Below are 15,184 nucleotides of genomic sequence, written 5' to 3'. Positions count from 1 at the left end.
CACTTTTTATACTAGTTTATTACTTGATGTTGATTGATATAAATTGAACCTTAAAGTCGCTCCGCTCCCTTAATGTAATTCTAGTTTCATTATTGGAGAGAATCATTGTGCTGGGGCATGTGTGGTTCCCCAAAAGCTTCAATTTTCACAAAAATCAAATTGTACACTCAATCGGGCGAGGCGTTGAGTGATGGAAATATCAAACAACTCATATTTGAATTGGGATAATGACACAAATGGTCTCCAAATATCTTTTTTTAGTTATGTTCAATGTACGTAGTACATGAATCATATGAAAATGTTCAATATTGTCATTTCATTAATTTCAAGTTCATGGACAACTTTGAATATTTTCATAGGGTTGAGACACTAAATTGAACATGTGCCAAAAGTTTAAGGATCATATTGAATAAATTAAAAATTCAGGGACCACATTGCACATTAACCTAAAGTTCATAGACCACTCGTGCCATTTTTCCATTCGAATTCGAGGTATCAAATGGGCCGATCCGACCCATTTTACAAGCTGACGGTGCCGGGCCGGCCCGTTTTCCTTGACCGCCAAGCGTGACACGCGGCCTTTCCGGGGATGGGCCGTGATGGGCCGGACCAGGCCCATATCACGCCGGCCCTTTGAGCCTTCCGTTTTTGCAAATTTTTCGCGATCCTCTCGCGGTTCGCGTCTGACCTCTCTTTTCCCTCGCAGAACAAGACGCATTTTCGGATTAAGATAAACACTGTCTCGCGTGTGGTTCATCTTCAAGCTCGGAAACCCATCTGCAGTTCTTGATCGACGCGCCACTCTGTACTCAGATGCTTTCGCTGCGGGTTGCGTCTCCTCAGCTCTTGGTCCGCGAAGGGTCCGAAGTTTCCAAGAGAAGAGCCCACTTCGCGGCGGTGCGTGCGGTGGAGAATGACTCGAAGCAGTTCGAGGTGGACCAAGACAAGGCTCGCGAAGCCCTTCAGCAGCTCGACCAGCAGCTTCAGACACTGTCCCAGAAACGAACCCCTTCCCCAAAAGTTAAGGGTACGCCCTGTTCTGCTCTGATATCGTGCGTCTTGTTTGTTTGTGAGTTCTCTCCTTTCTCGTTCTCTTTGCTGAGTTTGCAGTGAGAACTTTTCGTGGGCTTTCATTAGATGGTCGGATTCGGGGTTTCATAAAGATGCTTGATGTTGAGCCTGTGAAAAGATGATTAGAAATATGTCACGTGAATTGAATAATGAAAAAGCGAAAATCTTGCCGTCAGATAATCACAACTTGAAAGGAATTAAAAAACGGCGCGAACGGGCCGTTTCTTAACGGTATCGCCGCCAGCAGACCCCGGTACTGGCGGCGCTAAAAGAATTCTCACCGGTGACGAACCGGTTGCCGCATGTTCCGTGAACCTAGAGGACTAGGGAGATAGGAGATTTGGGCTATGCATTGCTGGGGCTTCTTGCACTAATTCACAAGTAATTTCTATGGCCTATAGGATAGAGAAGTATATAGTCCACAGCTTTGGACCCAAAGAGAAGTTGGGTACTTTCTTCTAAGCTTAAAATGCCTTGAAGGATATATATAATTTGATTTGTCTTCCAGACACGTTAATAGGTCAACTGAGGAAAAGTTATTCCCGAACAATATAAAGTCCATACAATGTCAATGAAAGACAGAAGGTTATAGATTCAAGCCAAAATTGACAATTATGTTACTTTTTGGAAAATTCTGAACCTTTGGAAAAGACTCCTCGCTGCAGCCTCCGCGACTGCCCGTTGCGTAGTGTCAATTCTTATTCCCATGTCTTTACTCTCTCGGGTGTGCTCTTGTCAAGCTGCGTAATTTGTATTTGTAGCTTCATTTACACTGCTATAGGCGTGTCAAGGATAAGCATTACGTAGACTTTTTGTTGGGGCAGCGATGAAGAAGTTTGAATCATGGAGCAGCTTCAGTTAAGTGTCATGTTTGACGGCATTATAGTTTAGCACCCCAATTTAAGCTTCTGTCCGTGGCGCTGGTTTGTGGTCGCACAGTGACAGAGGGTAGCAAGGCAATTAAGTTTCCACCAGTAGCGGGTCGAAAATTGAGTCTGACGTTGGAGTTTCAGGTCTTGGAATATCACCACTGCGTTCTAGCCGTCACCAGGCATGCGTTAAATGAGTTTTTAAGGGTGCACAGTCCATGACTGCAATCTCCAAGATAGTAGATACCCCAATCTGTCCTCAGGGAAAATTGGATTGGTTTACTATATCGAGTCGTTGCTGACACTTCTTGTGCCTACTCTTACCCCGTGATATGTTTTGTTCTCTCACCGCAAATCCACAATACGGTACCATGAAGAATACTAAGTTTTAGCACATGCAAGACGTGGCCAATGGACTCTAGCCGAACAGTCTGTCGCATTTGATTTATGGGGTGGGGTGGTGGTGTTCTATTGTCTCGTGGGTTTGTTGTCGTGAACCTCTTTCACCAGCTCTTAAGAAAATTTTTTAGAAAGATGACTCCCTAACGTGAATTTTTTATTTGATGTGTTCTTGAACAATGCAGCTTCAGATGTGAAGCTGACGAGTGACCAAATGACAGGAGAAGTCGGGGTGGAGATTTCGGGATCTTTCCTATCGTACGCAGCTGGTGGTCTCCTGCTCTTCACCTTCCTCTACAACCTGTTGTTCTACGCCGTCATCAAACCTTCCATCGATGGACCGGACTCTCCCTTGGAAACTCCCATCACAACACTAGCTTCAGAAGCTGCGGATTCACCCCAGTCATCGCCACCACTGCTCGAAACTCCTTAATACATTCGCGGCAACGCGATCCGGTGCCATCGGCGAAACCGCAGTTAGCTGAGTTACTTTCAAAACGCACGAGATTGATAAATTAGGCAAGCATCACACCTCCAGGCTTTTGTGGAAAAAGCACGTTCGGTGTTTGACTTTTGTTCACTCCTTTGTCGAGCGAAAGATCTTCCTACAGAGAAATAATTTACTGTTCCATTTCTGAGGTCTATCTTCAACACCTGAAGATCACCGAACCCAATGGCACATCTGCAGAAAACTTGGTCTTGTATCTGCATCGGACTAAAGCCCACGCAGGCCCGTGGGCAAGCTGGGCGGGCTTGCAGACATGTTCATGGATGGGACGTCGAAGCTCTGTCCCCCTCACGTGGGATTCCCGTCTCTTGTCTCTGTCTGGCTGCTACGCTGTGTCAGAGGAATTCAATTTTTACTTTTCAACTTTTTAAAATCGTATTTCCTAATCATTAGCAGATGCCTGCGACATCTTTATGCACATCCCTGTGCAGCGCGCCGCGCACCTGGCCCTTCTTCATTTCTTTGACGTGCCGGTCCATCTGATGTTCAAATTCTTGAATTTCAAGAGCTTTTGAAACCCATGATTGTTTCTTGTCACGTAAGGCTGATGTGGCGTTTGTTTATTTCGTGCATTTTCCTCAATTTTTCGACATTTGAATCTTGCTTAAAAAAATGGGTCAACAGAAAATTTATACTTAAATTCAGAAAAATAATTTGCTCTTTAATAAATTGAAAAAAGCAATTTTCAAAATATAATTAGATATCGATATTTGGACCAGAAACCCTGTACTTGAGCATGAAAATCCTAATGCTCGTTTCTGGGTCTTTGGCGCCTGGACCCGAGTCCATTGAGGCCGGACCTGCGACCTCAACGGCTATGTCCAAGTTTTCGGCGCTTGCGCCGGGGTCAAAATTCCGATGCTCACGCCCAGGTCCCTACGCTCGAGACTAAGTCCCCAACGCTCGGACCCAAGTCACTAGCGCTTGTGCCCAAGTCCATCGAGATCAGGGCTGAGACCTTGATGGCAGTGCTCGAGTCCTCAACGCCTGAGCTCAGGTCCATCGAGGCCGAGACTAGACTTTAGTGGCCATGCTCGATGCTCTACACCCTGGCTTGGCTCCAAAAGGTCGCGCGTCGGTTCCCATCGCTCGGGCTTAGATCCGTGGTGCTCGTGCCAAGATCCCTCAAGCTCGGGTCCATTGAGGCCGAGGCCCAGGATCCCAATGCCCGTGCCCGAGTCCATTGAGGTCGAGCTCAGGGCCCTCGTGCCCATGCCAGAGCCCACAAAGGCTGGGATCGGGATGCTTGTGTTCGTATTTGGATCCCTTGTGCCCGAGCTCGGGTCCATTGTGATCGAGGCTCGAGATCTTGATGCCCGGTGCCTGTGCTCTTGCTCGGGACCCAAGTACTCATGCTCGGGTCCATTTTCGCTATTAGTAGTGATGTATAAAATGGTAATGCACTCTCTTTGATGACGAGGGGTTTCTTGTGGTACCGTGAGTTAGGGATGATCGGTTCTCGGCTCAAAACCGGGGACTGACCTTGTGACTCTCGATTTCAATCGGATACCGAATTGTTAGTTCCTGTTCGATTCCTAGGTAGAATCGTGAACCGAATCAAATTTTTGTTTTAAAAAAAAATCAGATATTCACGATAAAATTTAAGTAGCGCACCATTTCACAAAAAAAAAAAAAAATTTATCGGTCAAGCGATTGTAATATTGTTTCTTCGTGTCGAAAATCACGTTTCGATTTTCTACGTGCGCAAAAGTATCTCTATCTTTTTTTTTTGTTTTTTAAATACCGGACTCGGTGCTCGCCCCACTCACGACACGAGCGAGTCAAGCAAAAGGAAAAGAATCTCTGTCGTGATCCGTAATGTAAAGAATAACAATTCGTGGAGCCGACCGCATCGAATCATCATCCCCACTCTTTTTCCGAATGGGACTTCCTTTTTATCGGCAACGGCAATTAAAATTAGACCCAAGCAAAACCCGCCGCCGGCCCTAGTTTGACCCCCGGTCCCGCTCTCTCTCTTTCTCTCTCTCTCTCGCTCTCCGTAGTGCAAAATCCCGTCCAGGTTCGCTGTAACGCCGTAGCCAAATTTGGGTTCTCGCGCCTCCCCCCGCCGGGGGACGAAAGACCCACGCGCCGCGCGGCCCCATCCCATCCCTCGCCGTCGGCAGCTCCGTTCCGGCGAGCGCGTGCCCCGGGGGGGCGCGAGTGGGGGTTTCGCCGGCGCCGGCCCCCCCCCCTCCCACCCCCGGCTGCCCGTGTCAGGCACACGTGACGGGGCGGCGCACGTTAGAGGACCTCCCTCTCCCCCGCGAGCTAGAGAAATCCCCGCAAAGAAACAAAAACAAAAGGAATAAATAAATGGAAGAAATGAAGAAAAGGCCGATTTGGCGAGAGTCACTCCTATGATTTGATATAATCGCGCACTCCCAACTTCGCTTTTTCCCAGTCTTCTTCATCACCGCGAGCACCACCCAATCCCTCTGTCTCCCGCGGCCAGATATCTCTCTCTCTCTCTCTCTCGTTCGCTCTGTTCCGCTTCACTGTGTGCCCTTCGTTTTCGTGAAACCCTAGCTCTCCGTCCGAGCAGCGGGACCGGGCGGGCCGGGCCGTGCCGTGCCTTGGGAAGGAGCCCTTTGAGGGGGTTTGGTGGTTGGTTGGTTGGTTCGTTCGTTCGTTCGATCGATCATGGCGACGGCGGTTGGAGCTGCGAGCGCGGCGGTGGCGAGCGATCCCAAGGTGGCGATGTTCCGGGGCTTCACCGGGCTCAGGCCTTCCTCGAGCTCGGTTCCGCTCGCGAGGCAGCTGAGCGCGTTGGCGCTCTCTTCCGGTTCGTCCTCCTCCTCTTCTCCTCCTTCGAGCGCGTCGGTCGTGAGGGCCGTGTCGACGGTGAGTTCCTGGTCGCTGGCTCTGGGGTGTTCAGTCTTATTTTGTTCCCTGTTCGTTTGCATTTTTTCCTGTCTGGATTGGTTCTCGTTGCCTTCCCTTTTGTTCGAATTGACATTTTTTGCTGGGCATCCCTTTGCATGTATGTGGAGACTGTTGAGATTTTGGGGGCAAAGATTGGTTCAGGAATCGGTAGGAATGAAAATGAAGGACTGAAAGTTGGCAGCTTTTTTTTTTTTTCTTCTTGTTCTTTCTTTGGTTTAGGAAATTGGTGGGTGGGAACTGGGACGGCGGTTGATAAGAACACTGATTCTGCTCGAAACGTTCTTGAAAAAAAAAAATAGATGGATAATTTAAAGAGCACTGCTAAAGAAAATTGTTTTAGGCGAAAAATAGAATGCTTTTCCATTTTCACAACGATAGATCTCTTGCTTAAGGCGCGCTGCCGACAATCTTTTTCCTTTTATAAATTGCTAGCCATGGATATGGACCTGCACCCAGTCAGTTCCTACAGGGGGGGAAAACGTGCGCCACCGTAACCAAACTCTGATAAAACAAAGCATTCCTTATGTCAGACTTGGACTGTTAATGCCATCTGTTTTGGCTTAGCAAGCTTAATTTGTATCTGTACTCGAATTCGCCCTGTTCGGCTTCCCACATGGGTTGACTAGTAGTACCCGGGGATCATTTTCCTTTCTTCATCACTGTTCTTCATCTCGCTTTTTTCTCTGTAAATTTGGATCATGTACAAGCGATGGGGAAAACCGGATGTAACCTATGTCCTGACAGGAAGCTATTATGACTTGAACTTTTGCTTTCTAAGTAGCAGATGATTTATGCCTCTTTCTTGATGAGTTTTTCTTAACAATGTGCAGCCCATAAAGCCTGAGACTGCTGCTGAGCCTAAACGTAGCAAGGTCGAAATAATTAAAGAGAAAAGTAATTACATAAGATACCCACTCAACGAGGAACTTCTGACAGATGCACCCAACATAAATGAATCTGCTACCCAGATCATCAAGTTCCATGGGAGCTATCAACAGTACAACAGGGACGAACGTGGGGCGAGATCATATTCGTTCATGCTTCGTACGAAGAACCCGTTTGGAAAAGTTCCCAACCAACTTTATTTGGTCATGGATGATCTTGCTGATCAGTTTGGAATTGGAACACTTCGTTTGACTACAAGACAAACATTTCAGCTCCATGGAGTCCTGAAGAAGGACCTCAAGACAGTGATGAGTTCGATAATTATGAACAGGGGTTCAACTCTCGGTGCTTGTGGAGATCTGAACCGAAATGTTCTTGCCCCCGCTGCCCCGTATGCTGGAAAGGATTACAAATTTGCACAAGAAACCGCAGACAATATCGCTGCCCTTCTTACACCGCAGTCAGGTTTCTACTTTGATATGTGGGTGGATGGGGAGAAAATCACCTCTGACGAACCTGCTGAGGTTGTGAAGGCTCGAAACGATAATTCTCATGGAACGAACTTCCCCGACTCCCCCGAGCCAATTTATGGAACTCAATTCTTGCCCAGGAAGTTCAAAATTGCCGTTACTGTGCCCACAGATAACTCGGTCGATATCTTTACAAATGACGTTGGAGTTGTTGTCATTTCTAATGAGGAGGGAGAGCCTCAGGGATTTAACCTATATGTAAGATGACTGTGTTTCTATTGGATATCGACTGACATTTTTTCTTTAATGTTTCATTTTTAATTGCATAATTATAATGTTTAATTTTGCAGGTTGGTGGTGGTATGGGAAGAACACATAGGTTGGAGACTACCTTCCCCCGTCTGTCAGAACCTTTGGGTTATGTACCGAAAGAGGACATTTTGTATGCAATAAAGGCTATTGTTGTTACACAGAGAGAAAACGGGAGAAGAGATGATCGCAAATATAGTAGAATGAAATATCTGGTTAGCTCTTGGGGGATTGAAAAGTTCAGAAGCGTTGTTGAGCAGTATTATGGCAAGAAATTTGAGCCAATTCGTGAATTACCAGAGTGGGAGTTCAAGAGTTACCTGGGATGGCAGAAGCAGGTGTGTGTATTTTTCATTATTTGTTACTGTTTTCTTGTTCTTGGTCCGAGGGATTTTGATATCTATTTCATTATGATAATAATCCTGTGGCCTATATCGCGCCTAAACATTCTTGTACCATGCTTGGCCCATTTGATCTCTGATTTGTGATTCTCAAATGTTTTTGGCAGGGAGATGGTGGTTGGTTTTGTGGGCTTCATGTTGATAATGGACGTATTGGGGGGAATATGAAAAAGACACTTAGAGAGATAATAGAGAAATATAATCTCAATGTTCGTATCACACCAAACCAGAACTTAATATTGTGTGATATACGGAATGCATGGAAGCGTCCTATCACAAAAGCTCTTGCGCAGGGTGGTTTTCTGGTAAGTTGCGTTGAAGATATACTATTCTTACTCTGATGTTAGTGTTGTGCGATGATTTAATATTATTTAAGAATTCATTCACTCTAGTTAAGAGCATCTCATTTCCATTTGCGCGCTGTTTCAGTAGCATTATCATGGAGGGTATGTGCTTTTGTCGGGGACAAAGATCTGTAAACAGAGTCATGCTTTTTTGAATCACCATGTTTACACGTGCACAATTGAGTTCCTGCTTGTATGGCTATTTAAGCTGTGCTTGGATGTGTTAAGGATTCCAGTGCCTTCATTAAGAAATATCTCCTAAGGAATCCCTTTTGCTTCCTAGAGTTGAATACGGCATGGAAACTGTTTATTTATATGGTCGGAACCTCCTAGAGGACATTGCTGTTGACTCCAGATCCAGACTGTCTTTAATATTATGACTCTCAGAGATTGTATTATTTCTTTTTGTCTACCCATTGCTTGGTGTGCTTATTTCACTACAGGATATTTCATAACAAAAAGGTTGTTATTGTGGACAGGAACCTAAACATGTGGACTCTCTCAATATAACTGCAATGGCGTGCCCGGCATTGCCTCTTTGCCCATTGGCAATAACTGAAGCTGAAAGAGGAATACCCGATATACTTAAGAGGGCTCGAGCGGTATTTGATAAGGTATATGACTACCCATGTATGACAGCTGAGTCATGTAATATCATAATATCGCAGTACAATAACTGAAATGGAGGTTTGTTGGCACTGGCATTGTAGGTTGGTCTCAAGTACAATGAATCTATTGTAATAAGGGTAACTGGCTGCCCTAACGGCTGTGCTAGACCATATGTGGCTGAACTTGGACTTGTTGGTGATGGTCCTAACAGTTACCAGGTACATCTTATTACACTTTCTCAATGCCTTATATCTCCTGAAACCTATCAGAATAAATTCATTTTAACCTTCAATTTGTGTGGAAAAACAGATTTGGCTTGGAGGGACACCAAATCAGACATCAATAGCAAGAACTTTTATGAATAAGGTTAAGGTTCAGGATCTCGAGAAGGTTTTTGAACCTCTTTTCTACTACTGGAAGCGTAAGAGACAATCCAAGGAATCGTTCGGCGACTTCACTAACCGCATGGTCAGCACCAAATAATTACAACTCGCGAGTATTTTATCGTTTTCTTATTATCAGATTAGGAATACTAGTAGCCAATATTTGTCGAGAACGAGGTTGTTATTACATCCTTTCTTTTCCTTCATTATGGCCTAGCTATCTTTCTCTAACGGTCTTATTTTCTACCAGGGATTTGAGAAGCTTCAAGAGTGGGTTGACAAGTGGGATGGTGTGGTAAAGGCACCTGCGCGCTACAACCTTAAGCTCTTTGCTGATAAGGAGACGTATGAGGCCATGGAAGAACTGGCAAAGGTGCAGGAGAAAAGTGCTCATCAATTAGCCATAGAAGTAGTCCGGAACTTTGTCGCCGCCCAGCAAAATGGGAAGGCCGAATGAGATAGCGGTCCAAGTCGATCTCTTTATTGCCTGCCTGATGCGGAGTTGAATAAGAAAACGATCTACCATTCATTTTGTCTATGCCGTGGTAACGGCTCTGTTGAGTAGATGCAGGGCGAGGTGTCATTGTTTTTTTACTCCTCTTCTTCCATCAGTTTCTTTTTCCAGCTTTTGCAAGACCTGGAGTCGGTGTAAACAATTGCGTTTTCTTTTCCCTTTTGTAATTTCCTTTACTTGAGTGATGTAATTTCTTCGGTTGCCTGTAGCTGCTAGTAGCTTAGTATGCTTCAGCTTATGCTGGCTGGCCTTTACAATATTGTTGGCAATAGGACGCGGCACCAACACCGGTGGCCTTATTATGGGGATTGTGCCGCGGCAACCATGAACATGTGCGGGATGCGGTTCAGTTGAATCGCTTCATCTTTTCATGTTGCAAGAGGCATCTCTTGCAGAACATAGTAAAATTTCATGTACTAGATGTTTTCTCTGTAGTTACTACAATAATGAGTTGGTTCTGTTGATACGCAGCAACTGTTTGTACATGAAAGCTGGATATGCGGTATGGTTGACGGATGAGTCGGGACCTAATGAGAACTGGCCGTTGCTACTAGGTTGGAATGCTAACACATTGCCATGGGGGAACTCTACTCCGGTGAATGCTGATTGCCGGTACTAGGAGAGCATTGGGATATAATCCAAGTCCGAAGAAAATATGTGCCTAAATTCTTTTCTTGCTCGAACGTTCACTGCCCGATAACTACCCAGAATCGTACCCGCGCGAGTAAGAAAGGATAGCCTGACATCGAAACAATTTGATGCAAAAAACATTCAAGTTGGAACGCAAGAGGGGAGTGTGACTCAGACCAAAGAAGCGGACTTAGATAGAATGGTGATCGATTGGTCCCAAGATAGCAAGAAACTAGAATACAAGGTTTTACACATATATCATTCCCAAATCAACACGAAATCAAGGGTGGGGGAAAAGGAGTTGCCAATTCTTGACCCTCATTTGTGGCAGATGCGAGCGGTGGGCATGGTCACACAGATAGGAGTATACTTCTTCTTGGCCTCGGGAGTACCCTTTCTCGGCTCATCTTCATCTGCGATGGCGGCCCTCGCGACGGCGCAGGCGGCCGCAGCTGCAGCGGCAAAGACCAAGTCCCTCCTCCCACTGCTTCTCTCTTCCTTGTCGGCATTGAACTCGAGGCTGGCCTTCTCGGCCTCGGTGGCTCTCGAGGCCTTGGCCACGACGAGGCCTCTTGTGGAGGCCTTGGCCGAGGGTAGCTTGCCGACCACAGCCGACGAGCCGGCGAGGAAGGAGGCTGTCATGGTCATGGAAGCCATTGCTGCTGCGAGTGTTGGTTGAGTGAGCGTTTCGCTTTCTTTCTTCTCAGCTTCTCTCACTTGCAACTTTATGTTTGTGGGTTGTGAAGAAGAATGGAAACGCAAAGCCCTTGTTGGGGAGAGAGGGCATCATCCATTTCCTTATCTTGAGACAAGTATGGCCCTAATGGGTGCTTGCCACGTGTATCTTTTGTTATCTGAAGAGAAACCGGTGGCGAGGAAAGCCTGGGCTAGAAAGTTCTTGGCATTTCAGTTTTTGTTTTTGTTTTTGTTTTCCCCCCCAAAAAAATAACTTTTGTCTTACCACTTTATTGGAAATCTTTGTACAAAGGAATGATGTCGACGAATGCCGGAGAAATATTGGATTGTATGCACAGTATAGTCATATATATCCCAGGAAGCAGCTGGGACTTGGATATGATGAAGGCTCATGATTTTAGCTCCAGACAAGTCATCAATTCAAACTAAAAGTTTGAGATCACACTGACCTTCCTAGAACTTCTCCAGTGGTTCAGTTCTTACTTCCATTAGTAAAAACCATTCGAAAGATTTGCAAATTCTGCTAGTGTCGAGCAAGAGACTCCATAAGAACCAGGAAAAGAAGCAGGATTTTCTATTTTTTAAAAAAGTCAGGGATAAAATGCACATTTACACAATAATGTTATAAAGGGGTAATCGAGCTGAATCAGATTGCCAATGTTTCAGGGAAACAACACGACTTCCTATCTTGTCTTTACTTGTTGCACAAAGCACTTGACCGTCATGCAGAGAGAGTGACGAGGAAAATCCTAGAGCCGCTGGACAAAATTGGGCTGTCTTTCAACATTTGTTCTACACAAAGTTCCTCCATGTTCAATCAAAATGTTATAAGGGCTAGCCGCCCGCCGGGAGCGGGCAGCTCATGCTGGGGAGTCAACAGGTCCAGGTCCACCCCTGGTGGTCTATTAGGTCACAGTTGAGAAATCTCTATTGTCGACGTTATCTGATACAACGTTCTTGTTTTCAGATAATGTTTCTTCTCACGTCAGCGTAGCCTGCCTGGAGAATGGGCGGACTTGGCCACTTTCTTTTGGCTCACTCGCCGGGCTTGGGACTTTTTTCCGATATCGGCCGATGAACCAGGTGGCCGGCCTGGGCAGGGGCTTTGAGACCCCGCCCACCCATAGAATCATTCAAAGGAACATCTTAAGTTATTTTCATTTACCTTCATACATGAAACTTCACAAACAACAATCCAAAAAGACGAGGCCAATTTTGTTTAATTAGCAAAGAAAAGTAGTAACATGGGCAATAAAACACCACAAAATCCAAGAGATAGTTTTCGTTTTCTGTTCATTTTTTTTAGCTGAAACATATAGAACATATGTTCTTCCATTTGGCCTGGAGGTTGCATCCAGAAGTTCGTACCAAGCATTGTCATGAAACTATCCTCAATGCATAAATTTTCTCACGAATATCAAAGTTCAACGCTTCTTTGCTTTTTATTTTCTGACACTCGACGAGCATGTTTTGGGTACAATCGACAAAATCTGTATAACAACAGAGAAGTATCAATTTCACATGAGTGAATTAACGATCCTAACCCTAGTAAAACCTCCAATCCCAACTGCTAATGATAGCTAGAGTCAATGTATGCCATAAGAGCTCGCTTGCATACCAATCACCTATTGTGCGGTAACGAATGATATGGGTTGGTACTGATTAAATCGTTGAAGCTGTACACCACTACTTGACGAGGATTTTGGCGAGTGGAATGCGCTGGAAGGCAAGAGCTCCTGCTTGGATGCGATTCAGGAGGATAATTGCCGGTCGGCTGCCAAGTAGGTGGCTCGAGGTTCGCAGGCTGCGTGACCACACTTTGAACTTGTAGATGCATGTTGATCCTCATCCCACTTGGACGATGTGCCATTACGTTAGGGTGCATATGGTTGCGATGTGACAGAACATTGTAGGCCGGTCGGTCGTTCTCCAGACCGCCGAGAGCACTTATCTGAGAACTCTGAGGCAGTTGATAATTGTCGACCACGTCGACTTGTTGGCTCATGTTGAGCTCGTGATTTGGCGTGGATTGAAGCTCTTGCAAGTAACCATCGTTAACAATAATAGCCTTTTTCTGGCCTTGATTTTTGCCAGCGGTCGTCGGGGCATTGTCTTTGTTGCCGTTTGGCTGATCATGGTTCTGTTTGTTCCTCTTCTTTGTTGGATGATCAGATTTCTGGCCGTTCTTCGAATGCTTTGCATGCTTGGGCGTGTAAACCTTACACAGAACCCACTCATCTAACTGCCACAATGCACAAAACAAAGACGTCAATTCACACTAAGTGTAATGGCAAGGAAAACTAAGATACGATAATGTCAACATGAACGGATGAATCCAAACCCTCTTGTCCTTCACTCCCTTCTCGTCTCTACTGGTGTGGATCCTCTTCTCGTCCTCCTCCAATCTATACTCATGCATATTCAAGGCCGTCCCGTCGCTTCGTCTTTGCGAGGTTCCCCGAAAGGAAGGAGAGAAGGCCAACAACCTCTTATATCCGATCGTTCTATTCTCCATCAGGACGATGCTATCCTTCCCAGTCGCCTTCCAAACCCCGCTGGGCGTGCAACGATTCGGCCGCGACCCGTTTGGATACTTCCTGTCCCTCGGAGTGAAGAAGTACCACTCGTCTCCATCTTTTCCCACTCCCTCGCGGTTCTCTGGAGAATCGTACAATGAGTTGCATCTGAGTAATTTCTTTGGTATTTGCACATAGTTTCTAACTATACCGCCGAATAAACTACTCTTTAACAAGACTCGTTCACTGTGTATGGCACTCTACCTATACACTCAGACATATCTATTTACGCCAAGCGTGCATGTAAAATAAGAAACAGTTTCTATTCAAATACATTCCGAAAGAGATAAAAAAAACAGATCAAAGAAACGCCAAGAAAGTCGAAGAAAGAGAAAACCAAACAAGCCCAAAGAGAGCCAAGAAATTCAAAGAGAGAGGAACGACCGAACAAGAAATCTCATCTTCAAGCATGCATGCACGTACATTACAAGCCTAATTGAATGCTGAAACGATAGACAAAACACACACAGAATTCGAGTCTATGTATTGGCCGCGTATATGTACGTACCGATGAGCTTTCTGGGGTCGAACTTGTAGAGATCGACGTCGGCGAACAAGTCACTGAGCGGAATTGGATCGCCCATGACTTTGGGCTTCAAGTAATGGAGAATGAGCTCCTGGTCGGTGGGGGCAAATATGTACCCGAATGGAAACTCGAGCGGGAACTCGTCCTCGGATGATGGCGCTGCCGCCACCAATTCTTGGCTCGAAGACGGCGTGCATGGGACGACACCGACTTCCCGTTGACGGTTGACGTGCATTCCCTTTGGCTGATCATCGCAAGCACGGTCGTGGCACCGATCATTGTTCTCCATCTTGCCTTAATGATAGTGCCTCTCTTGCTCTAAGTGTGTACCTAATGTGAAGAACAACAGAAAAATCTTTGACAAAACAATCTTTCAATCTCACCAAAGACTTAAGAAATCTTTCCACTAGACTTCTTGGCTTCAAAACTCTTGCGATTTCTTCGGGAAGTAATTCACAAACACGCCTCGCAATTTTTTGTCATGGCAAAAAACTCCTCCGCTGACTAATGGGCAAAAACCATCACCCGCCTCTTGTATATAATATTTGGATTGACCGACTCAAGCTAGGAATCCAACTCCAACGTGAGAAGTATATCTGGAAGGGTTTAGGAACCTAACAATCATCTTCTCCTTCTTGATTTCTTTATCATTTAATAAATTTCCGTAAATTACTTTGGCGAATTTTCGTAGCCGTAGGAATTTCTATTAGGCGTTGAATAAATTTGTCTTCAAAAAATTTAAACTATAGTTGCCCCCGCACCTTTTGAGTTTAACATAACATAACTCAATCTTAAAAACTAAACTTGCCTCTTTGATTTTGAGACACCGACCAAAATTAGTGATCGATTAAGATGCAAATCGCTCTAAAATATATTTTAATTGATTATCCGTTTTGTACCGACATGTCCGTGATTTCACAGACAAATTGATATTAACTGATGATATGTGATTTTGATATATAGCTTAGCATTATCTAGAACTTTATTGCTTCAACATTAATAAGATGTTCTGTAAATATATTGAGGCTTAAACACCTTAATGGCAATTCTTTATGTATTTTGATGGGGTCAATTCACCCAACTAAGATGATTTACTGTTTTAATTGTT

The 15,184-nt window shown here is 45.1% G+C and overlaps 4 protein-coding genes across 4 annotated transcripts; 2 read left to right on the top strand and 2 right to left on the bottom strand.

Annotated features, from left to right (window-relative positions):
* Positions 1–711: 711 nt before the first annotated feature.
* LOC115679074 (uncharacterized) lies at positions 712–2,981 on the top strand. The gene is made up of 2 exons (XM_030602624.2): positions 712–1,027; positions 2,525–2,981. Exons 1-2 carry the CDS (start codon positions 814–816, stop codon positions 2,770–2,772), a joined length of 462 nt encoding a protein of 153 aa, XP_030458484.2. The 5' UTR covers positions 712–813; the 3' UTR covers positions 2,773–2,981.
* A 2,476-nt stretch (positions 2,982–5,457) lies between these two features.
* LOC115679073 (sulfite reductase 1 [ferredoxin], chloroplastic) lies at positions 5,458–10,019 on the top strand. The gene is made up of 8 exons (XM_030602623.2): positions 5,458–5,691; positions 6,564–7,346; positions 7,439–7,735; positions 7,906–8,103; positions 8,622–8,756; positions 8,853–8,969; positions 9,061–9,219; positions 9,385–10,019. The coding sequence occupies exons 1-8, from the start codon at positions 5,491–5,493 to the stop codon at positions 9,589–9,591; spliced, it is 2,097 nt and encodes a 698-aa protein (XP_030458483.2). The 5' UTR covers positions 5,458–5,490; the 3' UTR covers positions 9,592–10,019.
* Positions 10,020–10,468: 449 nt separating this feature from the next.
* Positions 10,469–11,036, bottom strand: LOC115679075 (photosystem II 5 kDa protein, chloroplastic). The gene has a single exon (XM_030602625.2). The coding sequence runs from the start codon at positions 10,933–10,935 to the stop codon at positions 10,597–10,599; it is 339 nt and encodes a 112-aa protein (XP_030458485.1). The 5' UTR covers positions 10,936–11,036; the 3' UTR covers positions 10,469–10,596.
* Positions 11,037–12,470: 1,434 nt separating this feature from the next.
* LOC130137833 (NAC domain-containing protein 2-like) lies at positions 12,471–14,323 on the bottom strand. Its single transcript, XM_056310235.1, has 3 exons — positions 14,059–14,323; positions 13,316–13,632; positions 12,471–13,216 (listed from the first exon to the last, which is right to left on the bottom strand). The coding sequence occupies exons 1-3, from the start codon at positions 14,309–14,311 to the stop codon at positions 12,596–12,598; spliced, it is 1,191 nt and encodes a 396-aa protein (XP_056166210.1). The 5' UTR covers positions 14,312–14,323; the 3' UTR covers positions 12,471–12,595.
* Positions 14,324–15,184: the final 861 nt, after the last annotated feature.

The sequence above is a fragment of the Syzygium oleosum genome, unplaced genomic scaffold, assembly GCF_021117445.2.
Source record: "Syzygium oleosum isolate NSW1041296 unplaced genomic scaffold, Sole_v2.1 Sole_v2.03, whole genome shotgun sequence".
Classification (NCBI taxonomy): Eukaryota; Viridiplantae; Streptophyta; class Magnoliopsida; order Myrtales; family Myrtaceae; genus Syzygium; species Syzygium oleosum.
The sequence above is the reverse complement of the archived record's forward strand: the minus strand, read 5'-3'. Positions and strand labels throughout refer to the sequence as shown.